This window comes from Onychostruthus taczanowskii, unplaced genomic scaffold (assembly GCF_017590055.1).
Source record: "Onychostruthus taczanowskii isolate IOZ18803 unplaced genomic scaffold, ASM1759005v1 scaffold16, whole genome shotgun sequence".
In the NCBI taxonomy this organism is placed as follows: Eukaryota; Metazoa; Chordata; class Aves; order Passeriformes; family Passeridae; genus Onychostruthus; species Onychostruthus taczanowskii.
Window position 1 is genome coordinate 5635861 of NW_024498795.1, and position 23550 is coordinate 5659410.

At 39.9% G+C, this 23550-nt stretch overlaps 1 protein-coding gene across 1 annotated transcript in view; it reads left to right on the top strand.

The window, feature by feature from the left end:
* PIEZO2 (piezo type mechanosensitive ion channel component 2) overlaps positions 1–22299 on the top strand; it is a 288279-nt gene extending 265980 nt beyond the window's left edge. The window contains exons 40-55 of the mRNA XM_041399290.1: positions 1588–1977; positions 3273–3531; positions 4048–4230; positions 4655–4907; positions 5652–5784; positions 6202–6349; positions 6463–6677; positions 8417–8575; positions 9872–10019; positions 12527–12715; positions 13137–13229; positions 14337–14509; positions 15882–15998; positions 17953–18032; positions 19317–19485; positions 20365–22299. Of these exons, the coding sequence (XP_041255224.1) occupies positions 1588–1977; positions 3273–3531; positions 4048–4230; positions 4655–4907; positions 5652–5784; positions 6202–6349; positions 6463–6677; positions 8417–8575; positions 9872–10019; positions 12527–12715; positions 13137–13229; positions 14337–14509; positions 15882–15998; positions 17953–18032; positions 19317–19485; positions 20365–20617 (2962 nt within the window). The 3' untranslated portion in view covers positions 20618–22299. The remainder of the gene's footprint in view (positions 1–1587; positions 1978–3272; positions 3532–4047; positions 4231–4654; positions 4908–5651; positions 5785–6201; positions 6350–6462; positions 6678–8416; positions 8576–9871; positions 10020–12526; positions 12716–13136; positions 13230–14336; positions 14510–15881; positions 15999–17952; positions 18033–19316; positions 19486–20364) is intronic.
* The last annotated feature ends 1251 nt before the right edge of the window (positions 22300–23550 follow it).

The window sequence follows — 23550 nt, forward strand, 5'->3', positions numbered from 1 at the left end:
GTACATTTTAACCAGTATGAGTGCTACTGTGAATCATCCAAACACACATCATCATAAGTGTTACATGGTCTAATTAAAACTCTGCTATAAATAACATGAGCTAACATAGCCACAATAAGTTTGGAAGCAGTGTAAAAGAAAAAAAAATAAAGGAAACTTAATTTTTAATTTTGGCAGAAGATGATAGTGCCAGATGGCTTTGTTAATGCCAGTTTTCTCTAAAAGATTATAGTTTATGTGAAAATATGGCCCCATTAATTTCATAGGAGCTATGTGAAGTCTTGTTTTGTCTCTATTGAGATATAGGAGTATGCAGCCAACAAAGACACTGAATTGGTGCCTGTTGTCTAACCTGTGGAGAAAGAGTGGAATGAGACTAAAAAGAGAGAGAGGGGAGAGGTAGAAAAATACTTGAGAGGCAGGGCCACAAATGTAATCAGAGGGATGGAGCACCCCTCCCATGCAGACAGGTTGAGAGAGTTGTTCATGCTGGAGAAGAAAAGATTCCAGGGAAACCACTGAGTGAACTTCCAGTATTTAAAGGATGGCTACAAGAGGGCGGGAGAGGGACTTTTTACAGGATATGGAGTGATAGGGCAAGGGGAAATGGCTTTACATTAAAAGAGGGCAAGTTTAGATTAGATATTAGGAAGTTATTAGGAAGAAATTGTGAGATAGATTTTAGGAAGAAATAGATAGGTAGATAGATATTAGGAAGAAATTATTTATTCAGAGGGTGGTGAGACGCTAGAACAGGTTGCTCAGATAAATTATCCCTTTCAAGATTAGGTTGGATGGAGTTCTGAGCAAGCTGGTCTAGTGGGTGTCCCTGCCCATGACAGGGGAGCTGGAGCTAGATGATCTCTAAGGTACTTTCATACCCAAACCATTCTATGAGTCTATGCCAAGCCAAGAGTAAGGAAGGTGAATCAAGCAAAGAACTGATCAGAGTGCATCAGAGAGCTGAATCCAGAAACTGGTACATACAGAAGTAAAGCAGGCAGGTAAAGTAAAAGGGAAGACTGTATTGAAGAACATAGGGCAATCTAAAGGTAAGCAAGATACCATGTTACTGGAACAGTTTTGTAATTTGGTTTGTATTCCTTCATGCTAGCAAGTTACATCTTCTTTTATTTGAATCAGAATTGATATGTGTGTGTTCAGTTCATGTTCCAGTTGTGTACAACTGGGATTGTTAAAAACACTGTGTTTAGAAGGAATCCCATGGAGCATGTCTTAAATAGAGGTAATAGCAAGTGTTGACTCTGTTCAGAAGTGTTTGAACTACTTTCAGAAAAGTAGTGTAGTTTCTCTTGTTGATAATATTAATTTGCCCCTTACTGGTGCTGAAAGATGGTGAATCACTGTCAGTCCAGTGGGATGTCATTTAGGGAACAGATGACTCCGATGTTCCATCTGTGTAAGAGGAGATCAGGATGATGTCTTTTCTACCAGATCATACGAACTTTGAAGGCCTGGGAATGCAATGGGTTTGCTCAGCTCTCTGCATAAAGGTACAATTAACAAACTTTTCTTGATCATGAGTCTTGAAAAGCTCAGCTGACTCTCTTCATCCATCTCTAACAGTGAACCCACACAGGTCACCATGCTCTATTCCCGTCAGGGGACCACAGAAACCATTGAGGAGGTAGAAGGGGAGCATGAGGAAGAAGGAGCTCATTCTGCATCAAGGTTGGAGGAAGAGGAGGTGGAAGATTATAGCCTGGATTCCGAAGGAGCTGTCTATACTCCTGATACCGATGTGCCGTTGTACTCCACAGTGGACAGCAATGCAGAAGCTCCACCTTCCTATAGCAAAGCTGTCAGCTTTGAACACCTTCCCTTTGGCTCCCCAGATGACTCAGCTGGGAAGAGCCTCATGATGGTGAGCCCAGACGACAGTCGGACGGACAAACTGGACAGGATTCTGCCCCCACTGACACACGAGCTAACAGCTAGTGAGCTGCTCTTGAACAAGTAAGAAAAATCATTGATCACTGTGTGTAAAATTTTGTTATTACATAGGGGTTTTGTTTCAGAGCTAGCCTACAACTTCTGATACAGACCTTGTGCTAAGTTTGGTTTAAGGGAAGAAGCTCATTTCCTGTGCAGTTGCTCTAATTAGAGATTTCTAAAATGACTCAAATTCATCTTGGAAGGAATATCTGCTTTTTTCCTAGATGCCATATTTAATCATTCTGATTAGCATTGAATTTCTGTGCTGCAATTGTCTTGGGGTCAAGGGCTTTTCTAAATATTCTTTGTGGAGAGGGCTACTCTTCTCCAGGCAGCTGTGATTTCAAATGAGTTTCCTCCAGGGCTATCTGGGGAAATGTTTCTCCTTTAATTATTTTGGATTACTGAAAGGGAAACTGACCTTTGGCAGTTTTTGTTTAAGCCAGTGGGAGCTGAGGATTATGGAGGTACACCACCTTGCTAGGTGCTTTCATAAGGGAGAGGATGTTCCCTTCTTTGCCCCTTAGACACTGCACTCACTACCACAGCCAGCATGGAGGTGGGGATGATGCCACTGCACATCTTCAGCTGCTCTGTGGTCTGACTGAGTTGGAGAGGGCTTTCCCAAAAGCAGGGGCAAAATCTTAAACCACAGAACTGCCTTTCAGCCTGCCTGCACCTGGAGAGAGAGGGTGTATAGATCTTTGTCAGATGCAGTGTCTTTTCTGGTTTTCTGTAGAAATTTTTGCTTTTCAGTAGGACCCCTTCTCAGGAAAAGCAGAGAGGATTATGCATGTGTATGAAAGTCACTGCCATTTATATTTATTTGAGTCATATAAACAGAAGATTGGACACATCTAATGCTTATGGGTATTTTTTATTTTCTAATCTAGTGCCCCTGGACAATTCAAAACATGGGTCTGGTGATGTACCTCTGTTTTTTCTCTAAATTCCTATCTGTGATAAATTGGAATGTGAATCCACACCAGTATTGGGTGATTTGCATGAGATAGGTTGGTTGGGCAGCTGTAAGAAAGCTGTGTTTGTAGAAGTGCTTAGGCCAGGCTGATTCTCTTTCTGAGTACATTAAAAAACAGCAGAACAATGCTTCTAGTAATTTTTTCTGAAATTCTTGTTTTCTGAGCTTAGAATTAGGCTATTTGGTTATAATACCAAATTCCCCTTTTTTTTGTTCCATTGGACTGAGCAGCAGATTTTAATACTTTTCAAAAGGAAAAATAGTAGCAATTTGAAAAACAGCTCTTGTGAAATTCATGTTCAGTTCCAGTTCATTTGTGGTATGCTTCTCCTCACAGGATGTTTCATGATGATGAGTTGGAGGAGTCAGAGAAGTTCTATGTTGGTCAGCCTCGAGTCTTGCTCCTTATTTATGCCCTGTACAATACGCTGGTTGCCCGGTCAGAAATGGTGTGCTATTTTGTGATCATCCTTAACCACATGATCTCTGCCTCCATGATAACCCTGGTGCTTCCCATCCTTATATTCCTGTGGGCCATGCTGTCTGTTCCTCGGCCAAGCAAACGCTTCTGGATGACAGCCATTGTCTACACTGAGGTATGCTGCTGGTTTTGCAAGCCCATGTCGAACACAGAAAACTGAAGTTGTAATCTTTGCATGGCCCCCTTGCTGGTTTTCATCTCTGGGATCTGGGCTGGGCCTTTGGCCCTTCATAGTAATACAAGTATTTGCTAAAGTCCTCAGCAATTTTTGTGGTATGGAAAGATCTTGTTAGTTATTTCCTTCATTGCAATGAGCAATATCATTCCTGGCATGTAAAGCAGTTCTCACAAGAACAGATCATTTGCAAACTGTTGCTTTGTAATGGTTAATCAAGAAACAGAAGTCACTGCCTGTGGTATCTCAGTACCACTAAGTATCATCTGCTGGTGAATTTTGATTGACTTTATTACTGGAGAAATGTGACATGTTATGCCTCTGTAGTAAAGAGTATGCTTGTTTATGTTCTCATAAAACTGACAAAGTAGATATATTTTATCCCTCTTACTGTCATGAGGCTATTATATCTGACATGCTTATAAAACACCCCAAGTGTGTTGTGTTTCCAAACAGGTGGCCATTGTCATCAAATACTTCTTCCAGTTTGGCTTCTTTCCTTGGAATAAACATGTGGATTACACAAAAGATAAACCTTACCATCCACCCAATATTATTGGCATTGAGAAGAAAGAGGGTTATGTGCACTATGATCTTGTTCAGCTTCTTGCTTTATTCTTCCACAGATCCATTTTAAAGGTAATCTGGGTTCAGGTAGTTTCTCATTTTATATTTAATTTTTAATTTTAATTTTTAAATCACTCTTGTGACATAAAGAAGTCATTCATTTGGTTAAGAGCAAAAAATTTTTCCATGAAAAGGGTTATTGAGCATTTGAAGTGGCTGCCCAGGGAAGTGGTTGAGTCAGCATCCCTGGAAATGTTTAAAAGATGTTTAGATGTGGCTCTGAGGGACGTGGTTTAGTGGTGGATTTGGCAGTGCTGGGTTCATAGCTGAATTGGTGATCTCAAAGAAATTCTGCAACCTAAATGTTTCTATGCTATCCCAACACATTGAATTTGTCTTCTCCCTTGTGAACACATAACTGAGCTGAGCAATGCCTATGATAAATGCTGTGACAGAAATACAGGCTTGATACATTCTCTTTTTGTTTTTCTACTAGTGCCATGGATTGTGGGATGAAGATGAGAAAGGAGACAGCTCCAGTAATAAAGAGGATACTGATGATGAGCTCTCTCTGACAGGAGGCAGGAGAGACTCTTCTGCCTCTTTGAAATCTGTCAATCTTGCCGCGTCTGTGGAGTCCATCCATGTCCACTTCCCTGAGCAGCAGACTGCCATCAGGAGGAAGAGTTCTAGCAGCATATCCCAGCTTTCTCACAGGTCCAGCTTCTCCTCACACAGATCTAAGAGAGGTAAATGTCATGGCATTTCTGGGATTTGAAGGACAAATGTCCATTTCCCATAGAGTCATTCCACCGAAAGCTTGGGCCGGTTGCTGAGGAGCTCCCAGGGGCTACTGAATGCTGCTGCTTCTCAGTGATGAAATAGGACATGAACCAATGTATCTTCATGTTTGAACACACTCCAAGCCTTCCTAAAGTTCAAATGGAGAGCCATACTTTGTGATTCATTATGTTTTTTAAATTACATTATCCAAAAGCTGGAAAAAGAATGCTCAGTGTGGCCCAGATCCAGAAATTCTGGTCCAGCATAATCTCCAGCTAGAGGGAATGCAAAGCACATGTATTTTTCATATCTACATTTGTAGACACTTGAATTAAGAAAATGTTTTTATTAGTTATATTGAAACAGATTACATGTCCCATCTTGTAAAAAGGGCAGGAGTACCCTAGCCTAAATAATATATCATACCAATTGAGGTGACTGAATCAGATGAATCAAATACTTGCTGTTATCACTAGTCTGCTTTCTCTTGTTATAGCTATTAATCAAGTTTTGATCTGCCAGTGATTAAACCTTTACTGGATGCTCTCAAGATGTTATCATACTGAGGGGAAAAAAGAAGAATTCATTTCAAAGCTTCTTTTACATGTGGGAGTCATATGAAATGGAAGTCTCCAGATTTGTTACTTTCTAACTTTAGTATTTAAACTTTTCTTTCTAGTTGACTTCTCTTTCCCTCCCCTTTTTTCCAGGAAGTACCAGTACACGGAACAGCAGTCAGAAGGGAAGCAGTGTTTTAAGCATCAAGCAAAAATCTAGAAGAGAGCTTCTCATGGAAAAGTTTCGAGAACAAATGATCAAAGCTAAGGCTTTTACAATTAAAAAGTGAGCAATATGAGGAGTTGTGTGGGTTTGGGGGGAGGTTCCAAACAGTAAAGCAGTAAGCCAGCTTTTTAAACAGAGCAGGCTACTACTGATATTAATTCAAGTGTTCGTTTTACGCAGATGTCCCACCAGCTGAACATCAGACAAATCAGCAGTTGTTAAAATAGCATCTGCCTGATAAAAAAGTTAAATATCCCATGTGACCTTCGTTGGCTATGTATGTTTCTACTGAACAAATACTAATACAGTGGTTTAGAAGCAATCAGAACCAAGGACTGGTGTCTCTGCAGTCCTGTAAAGGCTATCAGAGTAGATCTTGGATATCTTTAAAACTATTAATCATACCATTCTCAGCCTTTACTTTCTTCAGTGCAAGTTATGTGCTACTAAATTACATTGTGGTCTATGTTGTTTTAGGACTCTCCAGGTGTACATGCCCATCAGACAGTTTTTCTACAATCTTATTCATCCAGACTACAGTGCAGTGACTGATGTGTATGTGCTGATGTTCCTCGCAGATACAGTGGACTTCATCATCATTGTGTTTGGATTTTGGGCTTTTGGGGTATGTCACAGAGGCATCTATCTGTAAATCCTCAGCAGGATTTACGTCTTGTAGATGCTAAATATCATGCAAGTGTCCTTTTTCCTTGACCACACTTACATTTTGCTTTTCAGAAACATTCTGCTGCAGCAGATATCACTTCTTCATTATCAGAGGACCAGGTCCCAGAGGCATTTTTGGTGATGGTGCTCATTCAGTTTGGTACCATGGTGGTAGATAGAGCACTGTACCTCAAAAAGACTGTCATGGGAAAAGTCATCTTCCAGGTCATCCTTGTTTTCGGAATACATTTCTGGATGTTCTTTATCTTGCCTGGAGTGACAGAAAGGTATGAGCCTTAAAAAGAAACAATATGGGTGGAATACTGATGCTCTACTGAGTTCTTGGTATTTAAATTGGAGATGTTTATAGCTAGGCTTTGGAATCATGATCAAGTTTTTTCTTTGCCTCATTTCTAAGCAGAAAGTTGGAATGCAGTTCCATGGCAGTAACTGTGGCCAATATAAGTTTGAGGAAGAATTAGTTATATAGGTACAGAAATATTCTCAGTTTAGGCCAAAATGCAAGCAGGTGAAAGAGAAATTGCCTGTAATTGAGTGATTAGAGCCTTCAGCTGAGACAATGTTGGCCTCTGATCCAATCCCCTGCTCCCAAGACTGCTGCATGCTGCTTTAGAAGAGCGAGTAGAAAATGTCTCCCTTAGAGTAACTTGTAACTTAGCTCTTTCCTGAAATGTGTGAACTGTGGATTTAAATCTCCTTAAACTGAGGAATGTCTAAAATATGTGTCTGTTCTGAAGAGCAAAGCTCTCCTCCTGTGCTCCTGCCACTTGGCTCTGGAGGTGATGTGGACGCAGTCACCCACTGCATAAAATGTTGTGTCACATACCTGCTAGGCTCACTCCCAAATCTAACATCTTTCATTTCATGGCTCAGGGTACTGACCACTGCAGTCTGCAGTGCAGAGGTGTTAAGGTTCCCTCCCTAGTGTTTGGCTAATTCCGCTCTTCTCACATTAAGTTGCTTTGAAGTATTTCCCTCACTCCATTGACTGTCCATGGAAATTGAATGTATCACCTGGGCACCTTACACTTCATTAACAGTCAAGTTATTTTCCTGGGAAAAAATAAATAGGTTTATAGTGTAAAAGAAGACTGAAAAGTCTCACTTCCTCTCAAACAGAAAGTGAAGTAGCAATTGTGCACAAATTTGTAAAAAAAAAATATTTTTCAAATGGATCTCTTATCTACTGCAATTTGAGAATTTTTAGGAAATAAAATCATTTTGACTTTGTGCTTTTGGGAAATCTATATCAAGTTGTTAATATCAAATCTGCATCTGAAACATCCTGTATTCCTTCTAAGGGAGATTAGAGCCCCCTGCAAATTTCTTAATTAAAATACTTCTGTGGGATTTAATTGAAAATATTGGGTTATGGCTGGCTGGCAAATGCTGTCCATCATGAGGCATCTGCTGCAGATCCACTGTGCTATTGAATAACAGCCAGAATGGCACATGTGAGGAGAGGCTGAGGGTCAGTTCAGTCCGGAGAAGAGAAAGTGAAGAGCTGTCTGAACTATTTGTTGGAATAAGACTTGAGTCAAGCAGGGAAGGGCAGAAAATATTTTCAGAGGTCACTCCATCTTCAATTCCTGTATGAGGTGCTGCCATGAACACAAGTAAACACTGAAGCTGCCTTGATTGAGCCCCTACCCAGGACTCACAGAGGGTTGAGCCATCATGGGGGCTGAGGAAGACTGGTCTGTGCTGGGCAGCAAAGGACCTTTGGCATGCAGAAGGAGAGGGCACTGCCCAAGGCCTTCACTCTTTGGGGAGCCCATGCCCAGTCTCTCCCTTGTGACCCTGAAGTGGCAATGGATGCTGGTTTTAGACTTTTTCATTCAGTGTCTTTCCAATATTCTTTTAACCCTGCCATGGGGTCAGAAACAAAGGCCTTTTCACAGGACCTCAGGAAGGGGAAACTGCCAGGAGCAGAAAAACATCACAAACTAATTTGGTCATACACAGATACAAAGCTCATAATTTTCCTTTATCTTTTCCTTTACAGGAAATTTAGCCAGAACACAGTTGCCCAGCTCTGGTATTTTGTGAAATGTGTTTATTTTGGCTTATCAGCTTATCAGATACGCTGTGGATATCCAACTCGTGTTCTTGGCAACTTCCTCACAAAAAGTTATAACTATGTCAACCTGTTCTTATTTCAAGGGTAAGCACAGCCTTACTTCCTTTCTTCTTTCTTTTGTGCAATAAGGATCTGCTATAGTGAAATGCTGGACTTATTCATTACTTTTCCTCACAGACTGCTGGAAATAAGACAGTAAATTTTGCACAGCACACTCTGTATGTGCCATATGTCCCCTGTAGTCCACAAGAAAAAGAAAAATCTATTTCTGGAAGGCAAACTTCATAAAATTCCATCTCAATCTGAAGCCAAAAGCCTGATATACCAGTCAGCCGTCCAGTCCCCTATGAAACAGACATTTTTAACACTTCTAAGAAGTCACCTTTGTGAACAGAAATAGGGGCTACACATTGTGCTAGAAAACAGGTAATATTATTAGTTCTGCAGTCCTAAAAAGTAGGACTAAATTGAGACCTTTGGAGCAGGTCTACCTGCTATACCTCAGCAGGTGAAAGGAAAGGAGTGAAAGACAACACACATGAGAAACAGAAACTTAAAAATAAGCTCAAAAAATATGTTTGCTTTGAGAAGTGTTGCACATTTCAAACTCCTCAGTAGTTCACGGTATCAGGCAAGGAACAGGAACAGCATTACCTCAGAGTGAAAGGTGGGTTTACACAAGCAGAGCACATCCTCCATTTACACTGTTACAGTGGCCTTGTGATTAAGCCACTTTGAAGCATGTGTGTAATTCACAGAAAAAAATTTAATCACTTCAGCCTTTTCACAGTATTTGCAGATAGGGCTTCTTGCATTCCAATGAAAAGTTACAGAAGAAAGCTTTCCCCACGTGAAATACTCTTTAAAGTGTGGGGCTAGGAAAGGGAATGATGCGCTTTGAACAGCTGCTCATTGCCTGTTGATTTCTTGTTGATTTCCACCTTCTTCTGCTGTTTAATCCTGAGTCACAAAGCCCAGTGCCATATGCAGCAGAGGGTTGCCCACCTACTGCAAAGATGCCGTGCAACACTTGGTGTAAGGAGGTATAAAATTAATCCCACCATCCTGCAGAAAACATGCACTCCTCTCCCAGGTCAGAGGAACCTAGGAAATCTTGAACTATTCCATCAGAGGCTCAATCACAATTATGGACATAATGATGCATAAGCATATTTATGGCCTGGCAAGAAGATCTAGAGTAACACAAGCTATGGCGGTTTCAGGAGGTGATTGTATTCAGGAAGTGTGTATTCACCGGATCCCCAATTAAGCTCTTTTCATGTTGTCTTAATTCTCCCTCTTGTCATATACACACTTGCTGTTCTTGTTTGATGTGATCCCTCTGTTCCTGACAAGTTATCTGCTGTGGTCTCCCTTCAGGTTCCGCCTGGTTCCATTTTTGACTGAGCTGAGAGCGGTAATGGACTGGGTTTGGACTGATACCACTCTCAGTCTTTCCAGCTGGATCTGTGTTGAAGATATCTATGCTCATATATTCATCCTGAAGTGTTGGCGAGAGTCAGAAAAAGTAAGGAAACCCCATATGCATGATTCAGACCTTCTCTCCCCCATGCAGAAGGGAAGAGAAATAATGAGTCCCTAAATAATTGAGGAATCCACCACAAAAAGTTTGTTGGAAGATATGCCTGGCACTTGTGTTCAGAAATATCCAGACTGTTGGGTACTTTACATTAGTTGGCAGCTGCCACAAATGAAACTTCAAACGGCTTCTCTTTTGTGCCCAGCTGATTTTTCCACCATTAACGTGAACTCCAGAAGCACGTGCCTGCTGGCTTAATTGCATGCCTGGGTTTCAAGGCTGGGGTTGGAAGTCCTGGTATTCACACAGTCACACACAACTAAATGAGTAACCTGGAGTGGCAGGGAAGCTGTGGCTGAGGAGAATGGTCAGTAGAAGGAAGAGCTCATGTCCCACAGTGCAGGTCGCAGGGACACCAGGTTCATGTAACTGCAGAGGGAGCTCAGCTGGCTCCTTTATCTCAGGAGAGTCCCTGCACATCCAGAACTGAACTACAGGCCAGATAAACCCACCATTTGTCTCACGGAAATTTCAGTCTCTTTAAATCATTTAAGCTTCAGTTCAAATTAAACTTGCAAATTCTGGATTCTTTGTAACTGCTATAAAGATTGCAACCATATGCTTTTTCATTTTGCCAATTTGAAAAAGAAATTAAACATTATTTTAAGAGTGACCAAACCACTCAGAAATTCTACATCTGTATTGAAGTGGATTTACTTTTAAGTGTTACTGACGTATTTCTACTTTTATTATAATCCTGTCTCTTAATGGCAATTGCTTTCTAAGTATATCACGTAGATTAACTCAGAGCTACAGTGCACAAAAATCATGCATATAGGCTTTTTCTCTATGACTCCCACTTCTGCCATGAGTGGAAGGAGTTCTGAAGAACTTCAGGAGTTGGGGAGGTAATAACCCAGCTCTACTTTGACTCTGTCTTACCGCATTTTTTTAGCTCACATTATGCGTAGCAGAGATCTGACATGGGAAGATTTCCATGTCTGAGCTGGCATGTATGTTCTAATGCCATACGGAAAAATAACTGTGTCACAACTTTATGAGTATTGTTGAAGGTACTTTGGTTCCCTCTCTCTCTCACTGAGAGGAATGCCTAAGTATTTGGACTGCTAGAGTCTCTCTGAGATGTTCTATAACATCATTAGAAGTGCCTGAACTAATATCCTCCAGGCTAATAATAATAATGATGATGATGATAATAATAACAATAATAACAATAATAACAACAACAATAATAATAATAATACCCCTGCTGATCTTTATATGGTATTTTAATGAAAATACTATTCTGTAGCATGAGACAAATGGCTTGAAACACTGCTTCTGAAAAGTAAATATTTGGTTTTAAATATAGCATTATATTACAAATGTAATATTCTAATAGGGCTTTATAGATTCATGTTGCAAAGCAAGAGCAACTTCCTGAAAGCCATATTCCTGGGGTGTTTGAGGTGCAGTGCAGTACAGTGCATATTTATTTTGCACATGTGGTATGCAATGCATGAAGGACAGACTACTAAACACGGTGAAGTTAAACCCTGTAAGAGAATTACACCAAAATAAATTACAGTGAAAGTAAAACATTTTACAGGATGGGGAGAGTATTAAGAGTATTCAGTCGTGAGGCAAATAGCAGAGGACAGGAATTATGGGCAAGGCAGAACAGACATGCCATATGATCTGCTTTGAAGAGAGAAGAAAAGCAGTCACTTTTGTCCTCAGAAGCTAGAAAAAAGAAGGATGTTACATCAGCAGTACCCAGATTTTAGGAAGAGCAACAACATTTTTAACATTAGTTAATTGGAGTCGGTGTGGAATTCACTAGAAACAGATTGGATCAAGCCTATGAACTCTTAGAAATACTGTAAGTGAGGTGTGAAATTAATGTGGAGGTAGTGCATTATCAGAAATTTTATTGATTGTATATGTCAGTTGCTGGCAAACAGTTTTCCTACTCCCCCTATCCACCACAATATACAGTTTTCAGCATTTCAAGACCTATAAGAGGAAGTCTGTCTTAAGGAGTTTTGTGATAGAACTTTTCAGAAGTGCAAATACAAGAAAGTGGGTCCCTCCTGACAGCAGTTTTGGAACAAATTATTGTATTACTGTTTCTGCTATTATTTTATATTTTGTTCTTGTGAGTTCATGCTAGCACCTTAACAAAAAAATCAAATTATCCTACCTAAATTCTTCTCTTTTTATGGTTGTGAAGAATCAAAATCACAGAGGTTTATAATATTTTTCACACTGGACACACATTTTGTGTTCACTTGTCACTTCTCTCTGTTGCCATCAGAAACTGGGTGTCTGTGTACATTTGGCTAAAAAAATCTCAAAGCAGCTGTCCTGACATGGGGCAGCAAATTACCACAAGAGATGGGACGCCTTAAGATCATTATATATTCACCCATCAAATCATACGAAGTGTACCTTTGATAGAAGAGATGTTACCATACTGCTCTTTGCTTTTGCAGAGATACCCCCAGCCAAGAGGCCAGAAGAAAAAGAAAGTTGTGAAGTATGGAATGGGTGGCATGATTATCGTCTTGCTGATTTGTATTGTCTGGTTCCCACTGCTCTTCATGTCTTTAATCAAATCTGTTGCAGGCATCACCAACAAGCCTCTAGATGTATCAATCACAATAACTCTAGGAGGTTATCAGGTAAAAAAGAAACACTAAAATCAAACTGTTTTTTGCATTATATTTCCTTGTGCCATTTCTTCTTCCTTCCATTGAATTGAACTCTCCTGCTTTATGCAAGGTACCTGGCAAGCTTCCATAAATGACTCCTTTTGGGTTTAAAAATATGTTAGTTTATCACTGATATAAAATATTATCCTCATTTTCAAGTCAAAACCAGCCTCTACTGGCAGTGGAAACTGAATCAATTATCCTACAGGTCCACATGGTAAATGTAAGGTAATCGTAGGCAGTTTGCATCTCAGAGGAAGGAGATTATAACATTGTCTTGTTGAATTGAGTGCCATAATTGTCTTGGACTGTGATGCACAGGATGCTGGACTGTGTATGTAGCAGCCAATGTGAAGTAAATGTGATAAGCATGTGTTCTTTTGTTTCCCAGCCTATTTTTACCATGAGTGCTCAGCAGAATCAGCTCAAAAGTTTGGATCCGAATGAGTTCAATGAATTTCTGAGAAGCTATAGGGGTAACACTGTAAGTGAAAAGTACCTCATTACTTAAAAATGTGTGCATGTTTCCATGGAGGCCTTTTGTGAGTTTTGTTTGTGTAGCTGTAAGTGGTCATCAGTGCGGTCATCAACTGGAAGATATTTCTATAAAGAGAATTTGCATGAAAAAAAGTTCAGACACATCATTTGTCAGGACAGTGCTGGGTTATGGTGAGACAAGCTACCGTTAATGCAGACATCTTTGCACAAAATCCTGGAAGGCAGAAACCCTAATTGTCCTGTTGTCTGAATGAAACCCTCCCCTCTAAATGACACAAACCTTCAGGAGATGTGATGCTGTTTGTGTACTGCCAAAGAAAAGGTGCTGTGGGGACAAAACAATGTCTTATGCACTTTTAAGCCACATGCTCCTTTCTAGAGCACACATCTTTCACCTTCCAGTGAGGAATGGTGGTGCTGTCAAAAGAAAGTGTGCCTAACCTAGAAATGTTTTGACATTAAAATGTCAGAAAAAAGCATTTAAGCATAGTCTCAGTGTTTCATGGAGCAGCATGCCCAGTTTCCACAAGTTTCTACAGGAAAAGGACTAGTGATTAGTAGAAGCTGTTGTGTTGCTAATGTAACCAACATTTGATGAGATATAACTTTAAAAGAAGTGTTTGCTAATATCAAAAGAATTTGATATTAGAATTTGATATGAGATCCTACCACATAGCCCATGTATAATAGCACTGATATTGTAACCTAGATGCATTTGTAAGTTACAAGGTTCTTTTGGTTCATCCTTTGTAGACACTTTTCTATGCAGAAAGATGCTTAACAAAAGGCAGAGTAAAATTTTAACTCAAGTTTAAACAGCCTCTACAGAGTTTGTTTCATGAACTTTCAGACTCACTTTAGCCAACATGGCCATCAAACAACGAGGCCATTTTTGTTTTCCTTTTTTAGCTTGGCTATATTGTGTTGATTCCTCTTCCTATCTCAAGCCTCATTTAGTACCTGAGGAAAACAATCAGTGAACAACACTGCACTTAAAATTTATCAAACATTTACAAATCTGTCTGACTGGGAAATGTGGTTCTGTGTCTTGTGAATATCACTGCACTGAAATTTTCTTTTTCTCCACCTACAGGCTGCCTTGCAGTTTCTAGAGGGCTATGCAAGAGAAGATATAACTCGAGCAGACCTGGAGGGAAATTCAAACTCTTTATGGACCATCAGCCCTCCCAGTAGAAATAAAATGATACAGGGACTTCGAGACTTTGATGCTGATTTCACTTTAGTTATTTCATGGACCATTCAGAGGTAATTAAACAAAGCTATTATGAGGTGGATGGATCATTTGCAAAGCATTAGTTCAGTAGAATAGTTCCCCATTGCATTTTTGATTTCATTTTTTAGCAAATTCTATTGTATGGCAAAGCAAAAATGAGAGTAGGGTAGAGAGAGACAGAGAGAAGTCAGTTTTGTTACCTGTAAAAAATTTCCTGCAGTTCTCAAAAAATAAAGAGGTGGAGCCACTACTGAATAGATTATTTAAAATGTCCAGGTGGAACTTTCAATGGGACTTGACAGGAAGGAAGAAAAGAAAAAATAAGAATTTTTTAGCCAGTTTTAGGGGGAGGGGATGTTCCAATGAACTGTCCTTAACAACCTTGCTAACATTTATGGAAAATGTATTCCCTTTGACTCAGTTAAGGCAGAAAACCTATGAGGAAATACAAACAGAAGTTCTTTGTCCTCTTACTAAGGGAGTCTGGAAGTGACACAAACAATTTTTATGTGCAAATACCATAACAATGGCACAGATCCATTGTTGAGACCTTTGCTCATGTGAGCTTTCTTTGGCCCCAGTGAACTAACTTTACAGTGAAGTTCTTGAAAGAGATAGCCTGGACTATAAATTTGTTGCACTCAGGCTAGAGCACACCCAGTCATCAAGGTCATTTTCTGGCTACTGTCTGCCACATGGGGTTCCTGTAGATTACTGGATTAAATTGGAGTTAAGTCATCACTCCATGGAATCCAAGTTCCTTTGTACCCTCCTTATTTACATGTTTCCTTGGAAGTAGAAGCTGGTTTATTGTAAGACTGTGCACAAGAAGCAGGTCAGCTGAATTGCTGTGGGAGCTCTGAACATGCTGGGTCCGTTCTTCCACAGTCAGAAATAGGCTTGTAATGGATCTGCACACTTAATTCAACTGTATTTGACATCCCACCCCCCTGCCCCCTTATTTTCCTTATTGTCCTGGAAGCACAGGCTATTAGCTAGTGAATTACATCACTCCATCATTTCTGAGCCTCCTTTAATTTTTGGTACTGCTCCTCAGTTTGCCCGTACGCTTTCATGGCTACAAGCATTCATACACTAGTGCAAAGAGACATCTTTCACCTCAAATTGTATCTTGTGGGATACGCTGTGAACACGAATGACTGAAAATGTTACAGACTTACCACAGTGACCTTCTGCTTGACTGCTGCCTTTCATCGAGGCCAGGAGGCCGCAGGCAGCAGCAAGGTGGGCCTGTTGTGTCACAGAGGCAGCATACAGGCTCCCTGCCCTTGCACATCGTCTGCCGTGGGTGCTTCTCTGCAGCCCCCAGCAGCTGCCTCACCCAGCTTAGGTTCTGCTCTCGTTGTAGGTTGTCAATGTGTTTTCCCCTTTACTTAACAACAGGAATCTCTCCCTTGGTGCCAAGGCTGAAATAGCATCAGATAAACTTACCTTCCCACTAAAAAACCATACCAGAAGAGATATTGCTACAATGATGGCTGAAAATCAACCGGAAAAGGTGTAAGTTGTTTTCTTTTTCTATTTATATGCAAACTTTCCCCTTTGAAGCCTGATTTCCTAAGGTGGTCGAGCTTGTGCAAATGTTTCATTTGTCTGCCCATCCATTCCCCTCTAATAACAGACGCCAATAGCACTGAAGCCAAGTAATAGTAATATTAAATGTGAAAACTTGTTTCCTATTATAAATGCAGGCTGAGAGGACCCTGAACACAGGATCATCAACAACAGGCATGGTGAAGCTATTAGTAACTTTTCTTTGATTTATTGGATGAGCACAAGTTCAGTATATTCTTAGTTCAACTCACCTTTGAGTTACAGCAGTTCAGCTTGATCTGAGGATGTTGTATTGAAGATTTTTTTTTTTCTCTAAATAACTATCCAGACTGTATTTCACATTGTTACTCTTGAATAGCACTAGATTGGCAAGGAAGTGTCAAATCACTGCGGTCAAAGGGTAACATCTGCAGTTGTTTCTGACATCAGATCTTTTCCTGTGATGGAAATTCACAGGGCATGCACTTCATACAAATGTCAAACATTATTCTACAGATATAGCTTGGTGCATTAACTGCAGTGGTGACTCCTTTTAGATCTGAAGAGAATCTGGCTCTTCCTCTTCCACCTTCTCACTGGGGATTACTTTACAGCAGTAGTTTCTAAGTACTGCTAAGCCAACACATCATCCCTGAAGGCCACTTGATCTGATTTGTGGCCAAAAGAGTTGAAAAGTTTAAGCTGGGACCAACTGGGACTGTCAAAACTCTGAGAAGTTCTTATCTGTTAGTAGGTAGAAATTAGAATTGCTTTTTCTGTGCACAGCTGTTTTTCTGCACCCACACACACTCGTACATCCAAACAGACTGCTATTGCACGTGTGATCATTGCAGTTAAAAAATACTTGTTACCTCTTTTCTGCTGTGTGAAGTTACAGCAATATTTCCTGAGGTGATGTGGGACCACAGAGGGTAATTTTTTCTCATTTGTGGGAAGAAGTAATTCATTCATAATTCTCTCTTTGCAAAAGGCAAGCAGTAACATAGGCAATATAGCTGCATTTGCCTGTCTTGCAGTATTTTTGTAGATTTAAGGGTTTTTTTTTTTACTTGGTCATAAAGGAAAAATGGTGATAGCTACTAGCCATTCAGATACATCTTCAGGGGGCTTTCAGCCACATCTCTGCTGGGACAATTTAGCTGCTGAGCTCTTACTTTTTCTTGGACCTGCTGGAGTGATCAGAAGGGATTTTCAATTAGCCACCCGTGTTCTTCCTCAGCCTGGTGTATGCAATGTAGCCATCACAGGATTTATCTGGGAGCTCCTCTTCCCTGGAATTTTTCAGTCATTTGAGGAAAATGTTTCTGCTTTTAATGAAATATGTCTCCTTCTAGATGCTGATAATTTATTCCCACTCAAGATGATTTGATTTTGAGTTCAGTGGAAGAACTTTTACAAACACCTTTCTTTAGAAGTTTGAAATCCTCCTAAAAGCTGTGAAAATACTTCCCAATGAAAAATTCTGGCAAAAACTCTCATTCTTTTCAGGTGTTATTATTGAAACACCTTGCAATTCTGAAATAATAGCTGTGGTCACAACATATTTTTCTAGCTTGTTTACTACTGGCAATTATATTTTATTATATACTTTATTGCTGACTATAAAAGCAGCTTTTTTTAAAAGGGAAACGAAATATAAAGTCTGCATTCCATGCAAACACACGTGCCCCAGCTATGTGGAATTCATGGTGTGTGAATGGTGACATTATGGATGGAACTCTCTGCTGAAGTTCTGAAAAAAACATAGGTGAAAAATCCAGTTAATTTTCAGATGTGATGTTGGAACACTATAAAGTCATAACTTAAGAATTACTGGGAACTGTGTATAGCACTGATAGGTATTTTAAATTATTTTAGAGGTATAAAAATATGAAATATTTGATCTCTCATTTTTTTCCAGAACATTAGAGGAAGTATATCCATACTACATCAAGGCTCCTAGTGATTCTCTGGCAAAACCCATAAAGCAGCTATTGAAAGGTATGTCTCCAGACCATGGAAACCAGAGTATGCTTTAAAGAAATGCAAGGCAGCACTCACACTTGTACATTCACAGCTGCTATGTGGCACCGCAGTCTTAAATGCACTTAAAATGGTTTCTACTTGGTGTCTGCAGCCTTGAGAAGAGATAAGGTAATACAGTATAAGGCAGAAAATGCATCTCCATGTATTTTAGCTTTGGATTTAATAGTAAGGACTCCAAGGATGAAGTCCATCTCCTTCCAGTCTGCTTTAGGAACACTTTTCCTTTGTTTTATGTGTAAATGATTGCAAGTTTCACTTCTCCACATCTCCCTGCTGCCTTACTGTGAACAGTCAGTAGTTTTGCATGTCTGCAAATGCAGCTCCTCAGCTTAAATAATGACACTGCATTATTTTAATGTTTTTTAAGCTATTCCTTCCTTATTGGCTACAAAGAATCCACTTTAAATAACTCAGTTGAAATTCAGAATCCATACAGGTACTCACAGACATAGAGAATAGCCATGCACACACATATGTGTGAAAAACCTGTTGGGTTGGAATAGTAGGAACAAGTCTTTATCTAAGAGCAATTTTGTCAACAGAGGCTAAATTTGGAGCTTGAATGTAATAGTAGTAGTGCTATGTACTATGTTCTTGTCAAGGTTCATCAAGAAAAATAATTCTTGAGGCTGAACCCAGCTCTGTGAGTAGAATTAAGTTTTGAGTGCTTCACTGTCATTGGTCAGCTCCCTAATCTGAGTTTCTTTGGAAGGAAGTTAATGTATACACTGCTACTGTACACTCAGAAGGACCAGAGTTCATCTCCTGTCTGTGTGATCAGTATTCATAAAACCCTTTTTTTGATACAAAAGAATAATATCTTTTATATCAGACAAAGATGATTTATGGTGGTAGTTTCCCTTTGAGATGCAGAAGTCAACTGCTACCCTTCCAGGTTCAATGTGTTTCTGTAGGCCTGAAATGCAGATGTGATGGGAGCTATTGATATTTTGGCCTGAAAATACCAAAATTATTTCACAGTTTCCAAAAGAGCATGTAGGTAATATGAAATATTTTAAATATTTAATGCAGATTCAGATAAGATTTGCAGAATAAAAAACACAGAAGTCTGGGTGTTCATACTTTTGTATACAGAAATAATGGAAAAAGGAGTTAGAAGAATTTTGCTTCTGCATTGCTCAGTCATTTTATAATGCAGATGTTTGAAGTATCTGTCTCAACGTTTTTGATTTTTACAATTCTTGTTGTATATATATTAACACTTCTTCTTTTCAATAGACTGCAAGTGGGAAAATATTACAGTTTCCCTTGTCAAAAATGCATCTGAAGAATGGTGGGTTTTGAATCAGCTTGGAAAAAGACAAAAAACGCCTCAAGAGAGTCTTGAACTCTTCATATTCAGTGATAAAGTCAGTCCACCAAGTCTTGGATTCTTGGCTGGTTATGGGTAAGAGGAAATCTTTACATAAAGTTAAATAAAGTACATAAGATAGAAGTAGAGGTGACTTTCTCTGCTGATTTGGGCGGTTATTTTTCGTTGTTATTGTAGTGTTAGAGCATTACAACATTTTGAACAGGGGTTTTGTGAGATTTTCATATCCATGTCTATTAATATTATCTGCAGAAGGATTAATATTTGCAAGGTTAGTATTACCCCTGATAACTGCTCTCCACTGGAATAAAAACAGAAGCGCCCTTCACACCAATTTCCTACAGAAGAGAAATAACTCAAAATATGTTAGTTTAGCTGCAGGTCAAGTTCTGCCCAAACTCTGCCTGGTTTTCGTGACCTCCTCAGTCTTGTAGCCAGGACCCTGGGTGTGAAAGAGTTATGAAATATATCTCCAGAGACAGAGGAAGGCAGGAGGCTAAGCATTCCCAGGAGATACACACTTCTGGTAGGATTTTGGAGAAGTCCCCATAGAAAGATTATCAGGGGGGATTATCAGGGAAAATGTTAGTCTGTCACCACTTACATATACCTTAATAAAAAATATAAGATATAAAACCTGACAGATTATTTGCCTTCAGCTGCTGTCAGATTTCCAGTTGTGACTTCCAAGCTGTAGCAGGCAGGACATGTGACCATCAGCACCTGGGGTCAAAGAATTTAAATCAGCAGCCTCAGCTGTTTATGATTCCAGATTTGTGAGGTGTGAGAAGAGATCTTATTTTCCTTCATCCTGTGGCACAGCAGAAACATGACCCTAATTAGAAATTGACTTTCAGCCCACTGACAGACTACAGTTAGCCATGGATGAGCTTCCTCACACTTGGCTGCTCTTTTACAAGGTGCAATTTGAACTCTTCCTTTCTTTCTTTTCAGCATTATGGGACTATATGCCTCAGTTGTCCTGGTGATAGGGAAGTTCGTCCGCGAATTTTTCAGTGGGATCTCCCACTCCATCATGTTTGAGGAGCTACCCAATGTAGACCGAATCCTGAAGCTGTGTACAGACATTTTCCTAGTGCGAGAGACTGGAGAACTGGAACTAGAAGAAGACCTGTACGCCAAGCTAATATTCCTGTATCGCTCACCAGAGACTATGATCAAGTGGACTAGGGAAAAAACTAATTGATCTCTTTGGCATCACACTGCAAATCAAGTTGGTTAAATCTGAATTTTAAAGGAAAAAGAAAAAAAGCACAATATTCTCTTAAGAGCTAAGCCTTTTATAGTTGGGTAGCAATGATTTTTCACTGAAGGAATCCTGGAAGCTACGGCCTTAGGAATCCATGCTGCCTTTCAAATTAAGGATCAACAGTGAAGAAGGTTGAATGATTTGTTGTTTTTAATGTGCCACTCCTCTACAATCTGGGGACTGCTTTGTAATTTAATCAGCAAAAAGTTTGCATCTTTGTCTGGCTAATTTAATTTTCCAGACTACCATTACAACTTAGAGAGAAACGAAAGGAGTGAATCCACAGATGACTCCAGTGTACCTTCTTAATCCTTTCTGGAGCCACACAGTTTGGATTGTGCAATATGCTGTTGTACATCACTGACTTTCAAGCTACAGTAATGGGACACTGACGAGCCTTCAGGACACCCAGCACCCAGGGCCACACTGGGAACTGAAGACATTCTAGCCATACCCATTTGTAGAAAAGCAGAGGGTTTGATGTACAAAGGACACTGTGGACAAGCCTCTGTCAGCAAAAAGAAAACAAGTAACAATCTCTTGAAATGCCTTATTTTATTTGTACAGTCACAGGAGATATTTCCACCAAACATCAATGACTTTTCTCAGGAAAAAGAAAAAGCAACTGAAACTTGACACTTCGTCAAGATTAACTAATGGCTAGAATAATATGGTGAATTATGGGGTGTTCTGCTGGGCCATTCTCTTCAGCATTACTGCTTTCCATTGGATGAGAAAAGAAAGTGAAATCAATGACCTAATGTGCTACTTCATTTCTTATAACCCTTTAAAGACTCTGAGTAGTGTGTGCTTCTCTCTGCTCCCCATGACATGCTTTTTCCCATTTCGATGATTTAAGGCAACTCTTGTTTTGCTGTTAGCTGATATTCTTCTTCCAGTGTTTCAGGTATACAAAAATGTTTACATATTCCAAGTCACATTTTTACATCTGAGACGGGTTTTTTTTTTAAGTTCCCAAATATAGACATATATATGAGCTTGAGAAATACCCTTTTTTTTAAATTGCTGTTATTAGTGAAACAAATGGCTCATTGCAGCATGAAAATTTACAATTGCAATGTAGGTTTATTTCCATGTTAAAAAAAAAAACTGATAAAAAAAAATAATTGAGTGGGTAGGGTATGTTAAAAGGATATACTTGTAGTTTTGATTCAGTAATAACTTAAAATAAAGCACACGTTGCAAAGTCATTTTAGAAGTATTTTTTCCTCTGCCTTTTTACATGAAATGGGAAAAGTTTGACATTCTTCTTATCTGTGACAAATAAATCTCTTTCTTGTAGTTAGCTGCTATTTATTATATGACTGATTAGTTAATCACCAGAAAGAAACTAACATAATTTGCTGGCACATTTTACTGCAGAACTTCATAAAACAGCACAACTAAATGAAGTTGAAACATACTCTGCTGAGTGCTTCCATGACAAATGCTGTCACATCCATTCTATACTGTGAAAACTAACACTCTGAGCACCTTGACGTGCACAAAATAAAAATTGCTTCATGATATTGTAACAATAAAATAATTTGATGACTGGAACTCACTGGAAGAGAACCTGATTTCCTCTGAAGTGAAAAGGTGGCTGCTCATACAGCCAGGCAGCATTCCCCCCTGGAAAGTTTTGCTCCATTTCTTCCATAGGTCCTGTGAATGAAAATTGAAATATACGGGGCAGCCCTGACATAGCACTCAGGGATGCTAAAATGTCTTTTGTAGTTAGATGGATCCTCACCTGGGTGTTCAGTGATTTTAAGGATATGAACACTGGAAGGAGAAGTAAAGGATGTAGTGTGTTTCTAAAGGTACCAGCCAGCAGAACCATGCTGGCCACACTTGGTCCCAGCTCCCTTCCTGGTTCCTTCTCTTCAACAGGCACTTCCTTTTTGTTGAGAAAAATCTGTCTTCAGAATGAGCTGTACAGTTATTTGGGCTTTGCAAAAAAAATGTGCTGCTCTTTCTTTCATGGATTGATCAAACTTTGAAAATAAAAGGATTCTTATGTTGTTTTTTTTTTAATTTATTTATTTTTAAAACAGCCTATAGTCAAATCACTGATCTGGATTGGGTAGCTACCTGCAGTGGGTGAGGAGTGTACCAGATCATCCTTGGAGTCCAGCTGTCCAGATAAAGTTGAACTGGCAGCCAATTTCCAGGGGCATTCTAGGTAGTCAGTACTGGGACCAGTGCCATCTAACATCTTTATTAACATCCTGGAGGACACAACAGAGTGCCCTTTCAGCAGTGTGTGGACTTCATTGAACATGGGTCTGGGCAGGTTTGTGATAACTCGAGTGTGTCAGCTGCTCTCCTGGGGCATGGGCTGGGCAGCTGCAACAGCGGGGGCAGGACTTCCTGGAAAGGCAGATCTCAGGATGCTGGAGAAATTGTCTGCCAGGTACATCGTGAACTCGGGCAAATGCAGCAAAGTCCTGCCTCTGAGGCAGACTAACCCTTACAGCAATTCAGACTAGGTAGATGGGTTGGGAACAGCTTTAGAATAAAAAGAGACAAGACCGGGGTGGGAATTGCAGTGTGCCCTTGAGGCAAAGGAAACCAACAGCACAGTGGGCTTTACTTACAGGATCACACCTGAAAATCAAGGAAATTTATTCGTCCCCTCTATTCAGCACTTGTGAGACCACATCTGGAGAACTGCATGGAGCTTTGGAGGCTCCAGTGCAAGAAAGATACTGACATACCAGACTGAGCAGGCAGCTGAGAGCACAACATGCCAGAAGAGGCTGCAGGAGCTGGGCTTGTTCAGCCTCACAACAGAGAAGTCCGATGGAAAAACTTATTGGTGTCTACACCTGCCTGATGGTGGGATACAGAAAAGCCAATCTCTGCAG